Raw genomic sequence first — 16,183 nt, forward strand, 5'->3', positions numbered from 1 at the left:
GGAGGGCCCCCCCCACCCACCCCCTGGTCGCAGCAGGACCTTGGGTGAGGGCGGCATCCCTCTCCGGACCTCAGTTTACCTCTCTAAAACGGGGGCTGTTTACACCCCCCCGCCCCCGTGCCTGTGGCAGACACCCCACGGGCTGCAGGACTTGGTGGGGAGGCAGGAGGGAACGGGGCAGGGCCAGGGGGTCAGCCTTGGGCCCACAGGGCTGGGGGAGCCTGCAGGCCTCTGTCCCGCCCGCCCGCCCGCCCATCTGAGTCGGCTTCTGTGGTGTGTCGTGCCGTGCCTTCCCTTCGCTGTGTGCTTGCTTTGCTTCTCCAGACTCCGTGGCCTCTCGTAGCTCCCCGCTTCACCCCCCCCAGCGCCCTCAGGCTGAGAGCTGGGGAGGGGTCCCTGAGGCCGCCCCCCGCCGCCGGCCCCCGCACCTTCGGCTGTCCCGGAGCCCGGTGCTCTAGTTTTTCTCCTCGTTGCCCTCAGGAAAGGACTCGTTTCGGCCCAAGCGAGGCCGGGGCCACAGCAGGCGTCTACGCCTGGGGCTTGGCACCCCGTCAGGCTGCGGCAGGCACGGCACGCCGGCGAGGCTTGTCGCTCTCGGCAGGCCCGAAGCCCGGGTCCTGGCCCCGGCCCCCCACCCCCCACCCCGTCCCCAAGGAGGCCCTGGGAAGCGTCTACACTGACTTCCTTCTGGGTCCCTTGGTGTCCCTCAGAGGCACCGGGGGGCTCCCCGGGTCCCCAGAGGCCTGCGTCGACCCCTCTCCCCGCTGTGTTGGTTCTCTTCGGTTCTTTCAGAAATTTTAATCCGCCTCCTCCTCCACCATTTGCTCTGCTCCCCTCCCGCCTCCCAGTGGCTGTTTCTGATCAGATTCGTGGTAGAAACAGCTCCTGCTGCCAGGAAACAGGCCCCCTTCGAGCCCCAGGGCTGCCCTGATTGGCTCCGTGTACTTGACCTCACTCACACCTCCCTGGGCCTCAGTTTCTCCCACTCGAGGCACCGGATCCCTGCCATACCCCAGCTGGGAGGCTGGGCAGCTCCTCCCTCCCCCCCACAGACCCTCCCCGCTTGGTCCCCACCAAGCACAGCTCCACAGGGGCTGTCTCTGAGGAGGAGGCCGCGTGGCGGGAGGGAACAGGGCCATGGGCGCGAGGGTGGGCAGGGGGCACACACCGATCCGCTGCCACGGCACCTCTGGTGAGTTATAGCGCGTCCGTGACTCCAGCTGACTGGTCTTCGTCTAACCTGCTTATTTCTCTGCAAACACCTGGGATGGGGGTTTGTAAGTCTGGCAGGGTTCGAGGAGAGCGTGGACGGACAGCAGGCATGGGATGATGGGGTGGGGGGGAGGCCTCTAGCAAGGGTGCGACGAGGGAGGGGGACCCCTGTGTCCTCAGCCCCCTGGAGGTGGGGTCCCCAGCATGAGCCTCTGATCTTTTGGGGGGTCCAGACTCCCAATCTTTGCCTGGGTCTCAGACGCTCCAGAAATGAATTAAAAAAAAAAAAAAAAAAGAATCGTGGAAGACAAATGTAATATGTCAAGAAAAGAAAAAAAAAAAAGGTCATTGCTGTTCTTTTTTATTTTTTAATTTTAATTTTTTTTTTTGGTTTAAAGAGAAAAAAACAACAAACTATTGCAGCTTTTAGCCTTGGGAAGTCCTCTTTTTACTCTCTGTATCTCCCCTATTTTTTCTCTTTTCCCCATGTCATTGTGTTCTGCATCAAACCCCCTTTACATCCCTCAGAGCTTCGAGAAGGTTGGTGTGTTTTTTTCTTTTTTACTTTCTTTACCCACATTTTTACATTCTGAAAGTGACACACACACACACGAAACGCACACAGACACGCACACGCGCACACACACAGACACGCACACGGAAAATGATAGCAAAAGAACTAAAAGATAAATAAATGAATGACGGAATATGAATAGTAAGCACAAAGCGAACAAAACAAAACAAAAAACCGCCAAGCGAGAGCAAAAACCCAGAAAGACACGAAAATTTCAGCCGCGCCCAGCCCGGCCTAGGGCCGGCCGCACACATGCGATGCTTGCATTGTGGTCGCCTCTATGCATCCGTTGGTAATGTTGTTGCTAAGTTTTTTGCACTCCTCGTCGTCATGGTAACTTGGGCCTGATGCATGCCGGGAGAATGTAAAAATTTCTCTGCATGCCACTCTTGTCGGTTTGGTTTGGTGAATTCCCAGCGCCTTCTGTTGGAGTGTTTCTCGTCTCCTGTTCTGTTTTTCTCCTTTGGTTTTCTTCGTATTTCTTTCTTTTATTTAGTTATTATTACTATTATTTTGGTTTTGTTTTGTTTTGGGGGGGAAAAAACCGATCAGTTCGTTTTTTTTTCCCCCTCCCATCCCCGTTCACCCGGTCCCCTTCTACCCCCAAAGCGTTTGTTTCGTCTTTGGTTCTGTCTTGTGTTTCTGTGCTATTTGGTTTCGGTTTCTTGGGCTGAGCTGTTCTGTGGTTGTTCTCCAAACGCATTGTGACTTAAAAGCCAGTGTTCCTGTCCCAGCTACCATCCGGGAGGGCGGTAGGGGTCCCACAGCTGGGATGCCGGGGCAGAAAGTGACCACCCGGGCTCGAGGGCACAAGGGAGGTGACCTAGATGGACAGTGGGGTGCGTGGGGAGAGCAGCCCAGTTGGCCTGGCCTCACCTTGGCCAGCCCCCTCTTTACCCAGAGCTGGCGCCCCAGCCCCGCAGTGCAGCCGTGTTGGAAGGGGGCTTAAGCAGGCCTGTCCCCATCTTTCTGCCTCAGCACGAGACCACCTCCCACTCTTCCCAGACAACCCAGAAAACAGGCATTTGAAGCACAGCTAAACGGGCAACCAGCATTTTGAGTTCTTGATCAACGTAGCCGCAGTCCAAATATGGAAAGTGGTTGCCTTCAAATTGGACTGTCCTCCCCAGATGATAAATGCTCGGCACATAGGCCGCGCTCAGGACGGAGGCTGGCGTGATGACTGTGGCATCCTGGCTGGGCACAAATACGGAACCGTCTGTCAGAAAATGTAGCATGAAAAAAAAAAAGGAAAAAGAAAATGTAGCATGACCCGCTTAGGAAGAGATACGCAGGCAGTTATCCTGCCCCTTAGTGCTACGCCTGCGCCTCCCAGGCGGCGTTGGCCGCTTCCTCCACCCCCTCACGGGCTCCGGGCCCAGTCACAGGCATCTTGTCCAACAACCCAGCACGGTCACTTTCTGAGTACCTGAGCATCAGAACTGTGGAATTCTGGAGAAAACCCAGGGGAACTCTGGACGTAGCCTCTCCCCCCTCTCTCTCTGCCTCCCCGACTCTCCCACTGCCTGCCTTTCCCTCTCCGTCTCTCTCTTTCTCTTTCTCTGTCTGTCTCTCTCTGTCTTCCCCACCCCACCCCCACCCCCGCCTTCAAGTGTCTCTCTCACTCCTGCAAACCTTCGGAGATTCTGAGGTGCACACTCCCATCTTCTCCTTCCCTGAAGAAAAAAAAGCAAGCCCTTGAGGATACTGCTCCAGCCCCAAATAAAAAAATTCATTTTGATTTCTAGCTGCCCCCATTCCCCCCACCCCGACCCAGGCCCCCAGCTGACGGACGACCCAACATTTGTGGTAGTTGAGAGAAGAGGCCAGCCTGTCGGGGCTGCTGTTTCTCCCCCCTTGTCCCTCCCCTTCCGTCCCTAATCACCCACATACTGTGAGGTCCAGGGCCAAGTTGGCGAGAGGACTTTAGATGCGATGAGAGATTGATTTCTCCGGTCTCCTTATTAACCCAGCGTGAGAGCTGTCAGGCTGACCCTCAGAGGAGCTCCAGAAAATAGGAGAGGGGGTCTCCCAGCCCGTCCACCAAAGCTGGGTCCCAGTGAATTGGAGCTAAGAGGTGGCTGAGGGTCTTGGGCTCTGGCCAACCTGGATTCAAACCCTGCCGCTGCCCCTTCCCCGGCTGTGTGACCTTGGGCCAGTCGCCTGATCCCTTGGGGTCCCACGTCCTCCTCTGAACAAGAAGGAACATCCTGCACTAGCTCATGGGGCAGTTGGGGGGATCCCATTGAGCTAATTAATGTCCAAGTGCCTTGGGTAGTTTGTGGCACACAAATCTACCAGTGGGGTTGTTGTAGAACGGGGACATAAAGAATTCAAGCAGTCACTTCCCTTCTTTGGGGACCTCATTTGGCCCATTATGTACCTTCACAGCTCCGCTGTTTGAGTAAGATGGGGATGGTAATGGTAAACCGCTTTGAAAAGAATTGTAGGGCAGAAGCTAATTCCTTTGCTCAGATCTCATTTTTTTTTCCGCTGGTGCTCTTCTGAACCCATCCCATGATTTCATTTTCTCCTGGTTCCAACCCAATTCCTGTGAGATCAGTGGCTTCCCTAGAGCCACAGCTTTCATCTTGCCCCCTGTCACTCCACCCAGGGAGTTGGGTAGCCACAGAGTCAGAACAGGGAAGGGAAAAAAAAAAAAAAAAAAAAAGGCCCAGCTTGGGTGCTAAGCTACCCTTGCAAAGAATCACCAGCCCTGGAGAAGAGGTGGGCCACTGGGGCAGCCTGACCCGAAAGCTGGCAGCGAGGATCCCCTGCCCCCCCCCCCCACCTCCCAGCCGAACCCCTGGGTGGGTCCGGGAGTGGGGGCGGGATACTCAGACGTGCCCTCCCCTCCTCCTTGAAATGTGTCTCTGAGATGCCAAGGGCCTGAACTCAAAGCCGAGCCCAGTGTTTAACACAGCCGGCAGTTGCACTTCCAGAACTTTCCCCCCGGGGAAGACCCAGCTCAGATTTTTGCCGAGGTGGGAAGGTGACGATCAGGTTACGCTCTACCCAGCTGGTGATCTTCTAGTCCGTCTCCTCAACACTGTAAGGCTCTAACGGTCCTGCTTAGTGGCCACATGTGACGTCTTTACCTCTTCGTCCGGTGACTATAGCGTCACCTGAGCCGTGGTGCACAGGACCTAGTTAAATAGTGTGCCACCCCGCTGATGTCGTGAGAGCTTGCGGGTAGAATTGGCAGCGAGCTGGAGACCGAGGGCAGGGCGTTCCGTCCCCCGGGGCCTTGGGGTATCTTTAGGGTTTGGGAGGAGGAGGCCAGATGGGGCTGGGATGCCTTAATGACAGGTCTCGAATCCTGAGCTAAGGCGCGGGACTCGATGCTCAATGCCAGCGGTGGGTGTAGATCGCCCCAATTCGCAGGTGTTGCCAGAACTCTGTGACCCATCCCCGGGCCCTCGCAGATCAAACCGTGGCGTGGGATTCTTTTTTTTTTTTTAATGGGACAGATTATTTAATTTTTAAAACTTCTGGCATCCAAGCCACGTAAAATTGGTGGCTAGGACCTCGAGATGATTTCCTTACTTCCTGCCCCCTCCCCCCACCGTCCAAACAGGAGTAGATACAGGTATGGGGCCTGGAACCCACCCCACCCCCCACCCCCGCACCCCAGAACCTCCCATAGCTCTAGAAAGGCTCGCACTGGGGTGTGTGGCTGAGCTTCCCAGGTCCCGTTGATCACGCCTGGCCGTGCCTCCCCCTGCCCTGCCCCCAAGGCCCCTGACCTGACCCTGACAGGCCCCAGCCCTCCTCCTCCTCCCACCCTCATCCCAAGGGGAGAGGGGGCTCCAGGGTGGGGAGGCAGGCTTCCCCCTGGGCGTGGCGGGCGGCAGGGAGGGGGCGTTCTGCAGGAACACTGAGCTCTAGAACCTCTCGCCTGCTGCCTGCCTCACACTCTTTGCATCGCTGTCTCCTCTGTTTTGGGGGGTGGGGGGGAGTGAGGGAACCATTAGATTACACCTTGTCATTTGGAGAGCCCCACGTCTCTGGCGGCCGCAGCGAGGGAGGCAAGGAAGTCACTCGATTGGCAACATGTCATCCCGTTTTCTGCCAGAACCAAAACCAAAACAAAAGGTGGGGCAAGAGAAAGGGCACCCCCCCAAAAAAGTGGAAAGAAAGTAAAATAACATCAATACCTGTAGTGCAGCAGAAATGCTAAAAATGCTAGCAACTTGCCAAGGCCGCTGGTCAGCCCGTGGGCCGGAGGTGGGGGGGCGGGGGGGGCCGTCCGGCCAGGTCCCTCCAGGCCTTGCACGTTATCTTGATGGCGGAGGGAGCTGGCAGTGGGAGGGAGGAGGCAGGATGGGGGACAGGAGCAGGAAGATGCCCAAGGCAGGCCGTGGGGTAGTGCCCCCCCCACTCCCTGGGCCACAGGCTGGGGTTCAACGGAGGGGCTGAGGATCAGGCTCGGACCCCCCTCCCTTCCCAGGACAGGTGTAATCTAAGCTTCAGTGAGCCCGTGGGGGCTGCAGAACTTGTTGGCATCTCTCCCCCACCCTCCCCACCCGCATCCTCATTTTGGAGTCTGGAGGAGCACCCAGCAGCTCCTCTTACCCCAAAATGCCAGGCAGCGCTCCCCCCACCCCCCGCCCCTTGGAGCTGCGGCTTGCCGAATCGTTGAGATGTCTGACACTGTTCCCTAACCTAGTGCTTCCAACCAGATCACCTCACTTTTGAGTTTTCCCTCACCCCTCACCCCCTCCCCACCCTTTCTCCCCCAAACCCCACCCCCCCTTTTAGTTTTTGACTTTCTGCCTCTTCCTGCCTGGGGGAGGGGTCGTCTCCCGGTTGCTTTGACGGTTTTTGAGTTGTTTTTCCATGTGAATCGGGGTTTGAAGCGACCCACCCCCCCCAACCTGCCACCCCCCCCACCGCCCACCCTCCTGACCCCCCTCACCCATGCGGGTCCCCCCCGCTGGGACCCCCGGCTACTCGGTGACGAGAAGAGCTGGAAACGAGAGCCAGCTGGAGCGTGCTGAGGACCAAGGCTGGTGTGGTCCCCTTATAACCTGCCTGGACCCTCCATTCAGGTCGGTAATTGGGGGCGGGGGTCCCGCGGGGCCACTCCGTCCTGTGGGCTCTGCGCCCACCTTACTTCCTAACCCGCACCTCAAGCTTGCAGCCAGGGGTGGAAAGATGTCGTGGGTGGGCATCAGCACCATATTGGGCAGAACACAGCGTCAGCCGCCCGCCCTTGCTGGCTGGGAGGTTGCCCAGAGGCCTCGTGAGACCCCCTCCCCCCCGCCAGGGGGTTCTGAGCCCACCTGGCGCCAATGGGCATGATTCCCCCCCAAGCTCGTGGCAAACCAGCCCTCTTCCTACAGCACACCCTCAGAAGCAGATGAGGTGAATGAGAAAGCAGGTAGGCAAAGTTTCTCAGCTGTCAGCTTTTACAGCGCATTGGCAAGCCCATTTAACTGATGGCTGCTGGCCATGCTTGGGATCGTGAGCACGAGAATTACTATTGTTGATGAACGCCCTTGCACGTCTAACTGACTTCTGGTCAACAGCCCTAGGCGGCAGGGCTTTTACATATTCAAGATATATGCTTGTCCCTGCTCCTGAAAAAGGTTGGAGGTGTCTTCCAAAATCTCCCCCAGTGTGGGCGGAGATATTTTAAGATAAGTTCCGATGTGAACGGGGTCTCTGGGGCAAGATGTTGAGCCTTACACACAGATAAACATGGCTCATATTTAACTTTTAAATCGTAAAGCTGGCCCTTACCCCCTTTGATATTCCGATAATCCCTCTCTGTGTGGGTGTCTTACTCTCGTGGCTTCTGGACATTTGTTATGATCGCTGGATAGTATTCAACCGGTGGTCCCTGGCTTTTGTACAGTTGATGGGGACTTTTGTCCTCTCTGCTGTCCCCCGAACCTAAAGACACGTGGGTCTGAAAGAGCCAGGTGCCAAGAAGCGACACCTGGCCGTGATTCTTGCTACTTGCCAAGGCGAGAGAAGGCTCGCTCTATCTGAGAGGTAGAGCCCAGGCAGTCCTGGCTTTGAGCTCTGGCCCCACCGCTTCTCTGAGCCTCTACTCCTTCATCCACAAAATGGGCCGTACAGATATTTGCCACACAAAGTTGGAAGGAATAAAGTGACATGGGGATTCTACAGAAATTCTGTTTCCTCTTTAATTCATCCCAAACTCCCATAAGGTAGAGAATCGAGTTGATCTCCATGCACCCGCGTGCCCACCCTGGAAGGCCAGGAGGAGACGTCACTGGCCCCATGCCCAGGCTGAGTACCTTCTGCGTGCTGGGCACTGCCTCAGTCAACGTGATACCTTCTGAGCAGGTCCCCAGTTACCCCCATTTCACAGATGAGAAATCGAGGCAAGTGAAGGATCTCCCGTCTCAGCCTGGAGAGGTTTTGTGTGAGACTGTGAGGTCGTGAGGAATTGCCCTGCCAGCGTGATCAGCGTGTCTGTGACGAGCCCTCAGCTAGGGGCAGGGCAGGGCAGGGCGTCCCTGAGAAGTGGGGCTGGGCTGGTTTGCCCCGAGGGCTCTTCCTCTGTGAGGCTCTCACCTCTGTGGCCACCTCGAACCCGCAGCTGGGGCTCTTGGGTGCTGGGCAGGGAGGCCAGACCCTGTGTTCTGCTGGGGGTGGGGGGAGTACCTCCCTGGGGAAGTCACAGCCCTCCTCCCTTTCAGACCCCGATTTTCAGCCCCACACATTCCATGTCTTTTTGTTTTTTTGTTTTTTCTTTTTGGCTTTTGATTTTGTTTTTTTTTTTTTCTCCTTCTTCTGCTTTTGGGTGTTCTGTTTTGTTTCAGAGGGGATTTTTTTGTTTGGGTTTTTTTGTGGATTTTTCTTTTTTTTCCACTTTGTGTTTTCATTTGTTCCTCCTGGTTTTGTTTTGGACGTCGAGGCCGTTTTCTCTCCTTGATTAATTAGCTCCCCCACGCTCATCCCCCATCGTGTTCTGTTTCCATGACAACGCAGCGTCGGGCATCCCACTCGTGCCTCGCTGTGGATGCCGGCGGCTGGCCTGGACCGCGTCCGCTGGCTGGCCAGATCCCATTCTCCCCCGACTCCCCCCACCCTCCACCCAGCCCTGCCAGAAAGCCACCCCCCATCTCAGCGCCCTGCCCCGCCCCTCACCCCCAGTCTGCATGGCCCCTCTGTCTCCCCCTCCCCCACTCCTCCCCTCCAGCGACACCTTTCACTCCTTCCATCCCGTCTCCAACGTGACACTGGACTTTTCGTGGGGCTTCCTTTTCCGAAGGGCTGCCGCTTCCTTGCCCTGCCTCCCACCCCCCACGGAGCTGCCCTCTCCTCTCTGCCTCCATCCCTCTGCGGGTTCAGGGAGCAAGGAAGGGTTGGGATTTCCAGCTTAGGAGCGGGGCTGCAAGAGCGGGAACCGGGCTGCTGCCCTCTGGCCCCTGGAGCCCCCTCCTCCGTAAGGCGAGCCACAACCCCGACAACCACCCCCTACCAGCAGTGCGCAGTCAGAGGCAGGTCAGGGTGCCCAAAGGCGTTTCGTGGCCCCATTGACCCTCGACTTCCAGGTCTGTCATCTCGGTAGTTGCAGACAAGACTCTGACCCACCGAAAGCTGAGGACCCTCCCATGCACGGGCAGGGGGTGCTTTTGAGACCCCAAGCTCTCAGCCAGGGGCAACCTCTTTCTGGCTCAGAAGGATCTCTCTACCTACCAGGTCAACGCAGGTCCCTCCCACTGCAGTTGAACACCTCCCGTGGCGCAGCCACGCCTTTTGGAAGTTCAGGTGCCCATTAGCACCCCCCCAGCCCCAAAACCTGTCCAGCTTCCGAAAATGGAGCCCCCGAAATGCATCCTGCTGCCTTCACGGTCTGCGAGATTGGAACAGAAGGCTGCACCCGCTTCCCCGCTGAGAAACGCACAGAACATGTCCCTGTTTTCTCAACGTTCCAGTTCATTCCCTTGTTTTATTATTATTATTATTATTATTAATTATTAATATCCTATTTATGATTCTGCTAGGGTTGTGATGTGACAATGTGACATGTCACATTGGGTCACATCCGCTAGAGTTAATATGCAGCATTGAAGTGGGCCCCCTCCTCCCTCCTTCTCTGTCTCTGCCTCCCTCTCTCTGGGCCTGTCTTCCCGCTCTCTCCCGTGGCTCCGCTCTCTCTCGCTCTCTCTCGCTCTCTCTCACTCTCTTGCTCTCGCTCTCGCTCTCTCTCTTCTCCGGCACCCATGAGTGTGCACCGAAGGCCCCTGAAACCCAGGCCTCTTCCCTTGCATTACCTCTCTCTCTGTCCCTCCTTCTGCCTCTCTCTCTCTCTCTCTCTCTCTCTCTCAACCAACCTATTTTGCATGCTGTTTGTGATTCTGAGAGCTGCATCTATCAATGGAAACTTGTCAGACCCGACAGAAGCTTTTAGAAGGGTTTCTAAACCCAAAAACCACAAAAATTTCATTAGAGTTTCTCATCTTTTCCCTGAGGGACCCCCCTCCCCGGGAAGTGGGCAGGGCCCCCGAGTCACCGGCAGGGACGAGGGTCGGGGGGGCCGAGGTCCCGGCCCCCTCCGCCTCCTGGCGCCGCTGGCCTCTGTGACCTCCCGGCTCCCAGGTCCAACTTCCCCCAGGGGCCCCCCGTCCCCCCAACCTGCAGCCCCGACACCTGCAGCCAGAATCTTCCAACGCTCCCTACTTGGGAGAGCGGGCGGAGGGGCTGCTCCCTGAAGCCACGTCTGTCAGCAAAGATGAGAAACAGCTGATAAATTTTTGTGTTCGTAACTGTGCTGTGACCAGCCACTCTGGTCTCTGAAACCCTGTTGCTATGAAATAATGCTTCATGTCTCTTTTTATTATATATCGATATATCTCTCTATATATTGTTTGTGAAGTACCTTCCTTTGAAGTTTTGGTTTCTTTGTGTTGAAATTTGATTTTTTAATTTGGTTTTTTTGTTTTCTTTTCATTTGGAAGAAAAAAAAATTTCAGCTTGGGGGGAAAGAAACAGCCCTGTTTATATTTAAATTGTTTTCCACTTTTTTTTTTCCTTTTTTTCTTTCTTTCCTTCCTTCTTTCTTTCTTTCTTTCTTTCTTCCTGCTTTTCTTTCTTTTCCCCTCTGCATCCCGTCTCCCCACCCACTCCCACCCTGCACCCTCCCTCCCCCCCACCCCACCCGCCGCCGCCCACCCCCAGTCCGCCGCGTGGCTCCGCGATTCTCCATCTTGCCCATGAGCCACGAGATCATGCCAGGTGGCAACGTGAACATTACCTGCGTGGCCGTGGGCTCGCCCATGCCATACGTCAAGTGGATGCAGGGGGCCGAAGACCTGACGCCTGAAGACGACATGCCCGTGGGTCGGAATGTGCTAGAACTCACAGATGTCAAGGACTCTGCCAACTACACGTGTGTGGCCATGTCCAGCCTGGGCGTCATCGAGGCCGTGGCCCAGATCACAGTGAAATGTAAGCGGGGCCCATGGGGCCCAGGAAGGCAGGTCACCTCTTGACCCCGGGCCCAGGTCGGGGGGTTACAGGTGGAAAAGCTCTGCCATTCTGGCTTTGGTCATTCATGGCTGGGAAGGGGACACTGGTTTATGAACAGGTATTTATGGGTTACACGTTATCCTGGGCCTGGCCCTGTGGAGGGCGACATGGCCTTGTTCTGCTGAAGGGAGAGTCCGGCGTGAGAGACACCCAGGTAGCCAGGCAGCTGTGATACAGCCTGATGGGGATGGTGACGGGGACCATGTGGCGCTGTTCAGACCCTCCAGAACAAAGGTCTCAGCTCCCAGGAAAGTTAGGTCAGAGAACGCGCCAGAGAAGGTGGAAAACATTTCTAAGGGAAGGAAACAGCCTGTGCAGACTCAGAGAGATGGGGCCGGGAACAGGGGACTACGATTCTCCTGGCGTCTCAAGTTTGTGGTGAGATTTCCAAGGTGCCCCCAAAGACTTTTCTAGCTTTAGAACAGGGGCCGGCAAACTACCGCCTGCAGGCTGCATCTGGCCCTCCACTTGTTCTTACAAATAAAGTTTTATTGGCACACAGCCACACTCATTCATCCATGCCTTGTCTGTAGCAGCTTTGGGGCTCCAGGGCTCCAGGAGCAGAGCTGAGTAGTCCCAACAAAGACTCCTGGCCTACAAAGCTGAAAATAGTTAACCGTGTGGCCCGTTGCCCACAGAGTTTGCCAAGCCCTTGTCCTAGGGCCCTAGAAGGTGTCAGCATTAGCTGGTTGGTTGGTCATGTTGCTGAGGGATTGAACTTCTCCTGGGGCCTCTGTGACATGAAGACTTGGGACAAGTAGGAGAGAAAGTCACAGTTATCCACGTGCCGGGGACACAGCTGTGAACAAAACCCAGGTCCCTGCTAAGAGTCGGGCAAGGGTGCTGCTAGCCAGGGTGGAGTGGAGGCTTTGAGGAATGAGAAGGAGCTGGCCATGTGGGGGGATAGAGCATTTCAGGTACGGGGCACAGCAGGTGTGACGTGTGAGCAGACGGCGTGGCTGAGCAGAGTAAACCACAGAGAGAGGAACAGACCAGGGGCACCAACAACTTCAAGAGTCAATATTTTTCTTAAAGAACACATTTTTTTTTAAGTTAGTATTTTCAGCTATACGGGCCATCTAGTCTCCTGCAGCACCCTCCCACCCCCAGCTCTGCCCTTGTAGTGCAGAAGCAGCCATCTGCTCTACGTAGGCACGATTACGTTCCAATAAAACTTTATTTATAAAAACAGGTGCTGGTCTTCAGACCATAGCTTGCCAAACCCTGCTCTAGATGATGGGATGGGGGTCATTAGGGCAGTTGCATGGTTGAGAGTCCTGCAGCCTTTGGGGTCTGCAGCCAGCGTGCCTGATGTGTCACCGTGCCTCCCACCCACAGCTCTCCCCAAAGCCCCGGGGACTCCTGTGGTGACAGAGAACACAGCCACCAGCATCACCATCACGTGGGACTCAGGCAACCCAGACCCTGTGTCCTACTACGTCATCGAATACAAATCCAAGAGCCAGGACGGGCCGTACCAGATCAAAGAGGACATCACCACGACACGTTACAGCATCGGTGGCCTGAGCCCCAACTCGGAGTATGAGATCTGGGTGTCCGCTGTCAACTCCATTGGCCAGGGGCCCCCCAGTGAGTCAGTGGTCACCCGCACAGGCGAGCAGGCCCCAGCTAGCGCCCCACGTAACGTGCAGGCCCGCATGCTCAGCGCCACCACCATGATCATCCAGTGGGAGGAGCCCGTGGAGCCCAACGGCCTGATCCGGGGCTACCGCATCTACTACACCATGGAACCCGAGCACCCCGTGGGCAACTGGCAGAAGCACAACGTGGATGACAGCCTGCTGACCACCGTGGGCAGCCTGCTGGAGGACGAGACGTACACCGTGCGCGTGCTGGCTTTCACCTCCGTGGGCGACGGGCCCCTCTCGGATCCCATCCAGGTCAAGACGCAGCAGGGAGGTGAGATGCCCGTGGGAGGTGCGGCTTCGGTGGGGACAGCAGGATTCGGGGCCATTGAAACAGGAGGCAGTTGGGGGGGTGGCCCCAGTCGTGGATCTCGGAGCATACAGCTGGCTGATCTTGCCTGGAAGCCACAAAGTGGTTTATTCATCCTGCGTGGTGCTTTAAAATATTTTCGTGCTAGCGTTTCAAAGCAGGAAGTTGTCCCAGAAAACCCACATTTCTGTCTTCTCTTGGGAGATTCAATTTGGCAAGCCGGCAGGGCTATGATTGGACATCCAGACACATCCCAGCGGCTGTGTCTGAGTTTGAGATCCCCTGCTCTCCCCTCTCGTCGGAGAGATTGCTGCCACCTGCTTTGAAATTATAAAGGGAAAGCGTATCTGCCCAAAGGCAGCGGGCTGGCCTCCTGGCCGCTCAGGTCAAGGGGCAGGCTGGGGGTGGACCGTTCAGGCATGTGGGGCTCCAGCTCTCTGTGGGTTTCTGGACGGGCTCAGCCTTCAGAACCTCAAATCCAAGACTCAGCTGTGGCCCGAGAGAAGGGACACAGGGGTTGGTCCCCTGCTGCCACAGAGCACATACAGGATGGGGAATCCATGGTTGGAAACATCACCCCCACAATCTCCGGCATTTGATTTAGGGGAATCAGAGAGGGTGGGGGAATTGAGGTGGGCCCCTGACAATGGGGTGCTGGTAGGGGGCCCCCCTGGGGAAGATAAGAGAAATAAGAAGGGTGGAGAACATTCCAGGAGGAGCGTCCGGGAGCGGGCAGCCTTTCCTCCGGGGCAGAGCTGAGCTTCATGGGGCTCTCTTTGGGAGAACGGGCCACCCAGTGGGTTGGGCACCTCAGGTGGTGTGGACCCCTCCCCGGCCACCCCCATTTCCCCTCCTGTCCCCTCCCCGCAGTGCCCGGCCAGCCCATGAACTTCAGGGCCGAGGCCAAGTCCGAGACGAGCATCGGGCTCTCGTGGAGCCCCTCGCGGCAGGAGAGCATCATCAAGTACGAGCTCCTGTTCCGGGAGGGCGACCACGGCCGAGAGGTACTGGGGCCGGGGGGCGTGGGATTGGGGGTGGGGGTGGGGAGGGGCGGGGCCTGAGGGGGCGGGGCCTGTGGGTGGGGCCTGAGGGGGCGGGGCGTGGTGCTGGGGGCGGGGCATGGTAGTGGGGCGGAGCCTGTGGGGGCAGGGAGGGGTGGGCTTGGTGCTAGGGGCGGGGCCTGTGGAGGTGTGGCATGGTGATGGGGGCGGGGCCTGTGGGCGGAGCCTGCGGGTGGGGCATATGGGCGAGGCCAGTAGGGGCGGGGCGTGGTGTTGGGGGCGGGGAGGCGCGCCCTAGAGTCCTGCTGACCCGGTGCCTGGATGTCTCTGTGACCCCCCCCCCCGCCCCGCATCCCCCCACCTCCACCCCCCCATCATCGCGGATGTTTCCCCCTCCCCCCTCCCCTCCCCTCTCTCCCCCTCCCCCCTCTCTCCCCCCTCCCCCTCCCCCCTCTCTCCCTCTCCCCTTCCCCCCCCCCCCCCCCCCCCCGCATCTCTGTCCGCGTCCCTCACTGTCTCTGTCCATTCTGCTCTCCTGTGTGTGTCTCTCACAATCTGTGTCTCTGCCCTCTGGCTCCCTGGGTCTCCCGTCACCCCACCCCCACCCCGTCCCCAGGTGGGGAGGACCTTCGACCCGGCCACAGCGTTCGTGGTGGACGACCTCAAGCCCAACACGGAGTACGCCTTCCGCCTGGCGGCGCGCTCCTCGCAGGGCCTGGGCGCCTTCACCTCGGTGGTGCGGCAGCGCACACTGCAGTCCAGTAGGTGTCTCGTGGACCCCGCCCTTCCCCGCGGGGGGCCCCGGCGCTCGCGGACCCGGCCCAGCCTCCGCAGCGGGTGGGGGGCGCCTGGCCCCGGGCGCACGAGCCCACCCGCGGCGCTGGGGGTTCCCGCAGGCCCCGCTTCCCCGCGGGCCCCTGGGCCTGGAGCCCTGGGGGGACGAGGTTCGCCCCTAGGGCGGCGACGGGTGTCATCTGCACCTTCTCCCTCCTTCCGGGTCCCGCCCGAATCTGGGGCTCGCCGGCGGCCTTGCTGTGCCCCCACAGGCGTTGGAGGGCTGTGGGAGGCTGGTTCCCAGGGAGCACAGTGCATAGAGATCAGTGCCTCCCCAGATGGCCCTGCCCGCCCCCGCCCCCAGACAGGGTCCCCATTGCCAGGGGCAGGAGCAGGAGGGGAGGGGGGCAGGCCCCAGGACAGGCTCTTGCATCCCTGGAGTCTTTGCGGCGCCCGCCCTGCCTCCCTGTCGCAGACGAGTCACCCTGTGGCCAGAACACCGCAGCTGGCAGCTGCCTCTGGGCCACCGTGTGGCCCCTACCGCCGCCCTGCCCCTTGCCTGCTCTGAGCTCAGGGCCTAGGCAGGGCCTTGATCCCGCGGTCTCCCTGCCTCCCCTCCTCCCTCTGCCCCTCTTCTGCGCTCAGCCTAGCCTGCCGTGGCCCCTTCCTCCTCTCCCCTCCCCAGTCAGTCACCGCGCACCACCCCAGGCCTTGTTCTGGAAGCAGCCTCGGTGTTCAGACCTTCACGTCCCCCTGGGTGTGCGCACACAGGGCGGCACGGGTCAGTCGCGAGAGACGGAAGCTTGGGCCTAGGTGTCTGAGCCGCTGGGGTCAGGGGCCTCGGAGACACGGCAGCCCTGCCACCACCTCCCCCCCCAGCCCCCTCCTGCCCTCCCCACTACCCCCCACCCACCCCCACCCCGTGCCGAGCCAAGAGCTCTGCAGCTCACAGGCGTCTGGGCGTGTTTGTGCGCGAGGCGATCAGTGAGGGTGTCCTGTGGCTTGGGCGGCCACGTGAGAGACTGGCACAGGTGCCGCGAAGGTGAGTACGCGCTGGTCTCAAGCAGGTTCACAAACACGGCCCACCCTGCGTGCCCCCCAGCCTGGGCTCCGGCAGCTCTGGGCTGCACAGAGTCCAGAGCCCAAATTTAGCCCC

General features: G+C 58.5%; 1 protein-coding gene across 1 annotated transcript in view; it reads left to right on the plus strand.

The window, feature by feature from the left end:
* The window catches only part of PTPRS (protein tyrosine phosphatase receptor type S), a 95,851-nt gene that overhangs the window by 53,961 nt on the left and 25,707 nt on the right, over positions 1-16,183 (plus strand). Inside the window, exons 9-13 of the mRNA XM_077860371.1 lie at positions 1,741-1,752; positions 10,946-11,215; positions 12,635-13,216; positions 14,123-14,256; positions 14,870-15,014. Of these exons, the coding sequence (XP_077716497.1) occupies positions 1,741-1,752; positions 10,946-11,215; positions 12,635-13,216; positions 14,123-14,256; positions 14,870-15,014 (1,143 nt within the window). The remainder of the gene's footprint in view (positions 1-1,740; positions 1,753-10,945; positions 11,216-12,634; positions 13,217-14,122; positions 14,257-14,869; positions 15,015-16,183) is intronic.

Source organism: Canis aureus, chromosome 19, assembly GCF_053574225.1.
Source record: "Canis aureus isolate CA01 chromosome 19, VMU_Caureus_v.1.0, whole genome shotgun sequence".
Classification (NCBI taxonomy): domain Eukaryota; kingdom Metazoa; phylum Chordata; class Mammalia; order Carnivora; family Canidae; genus Canis; species Canis aureus.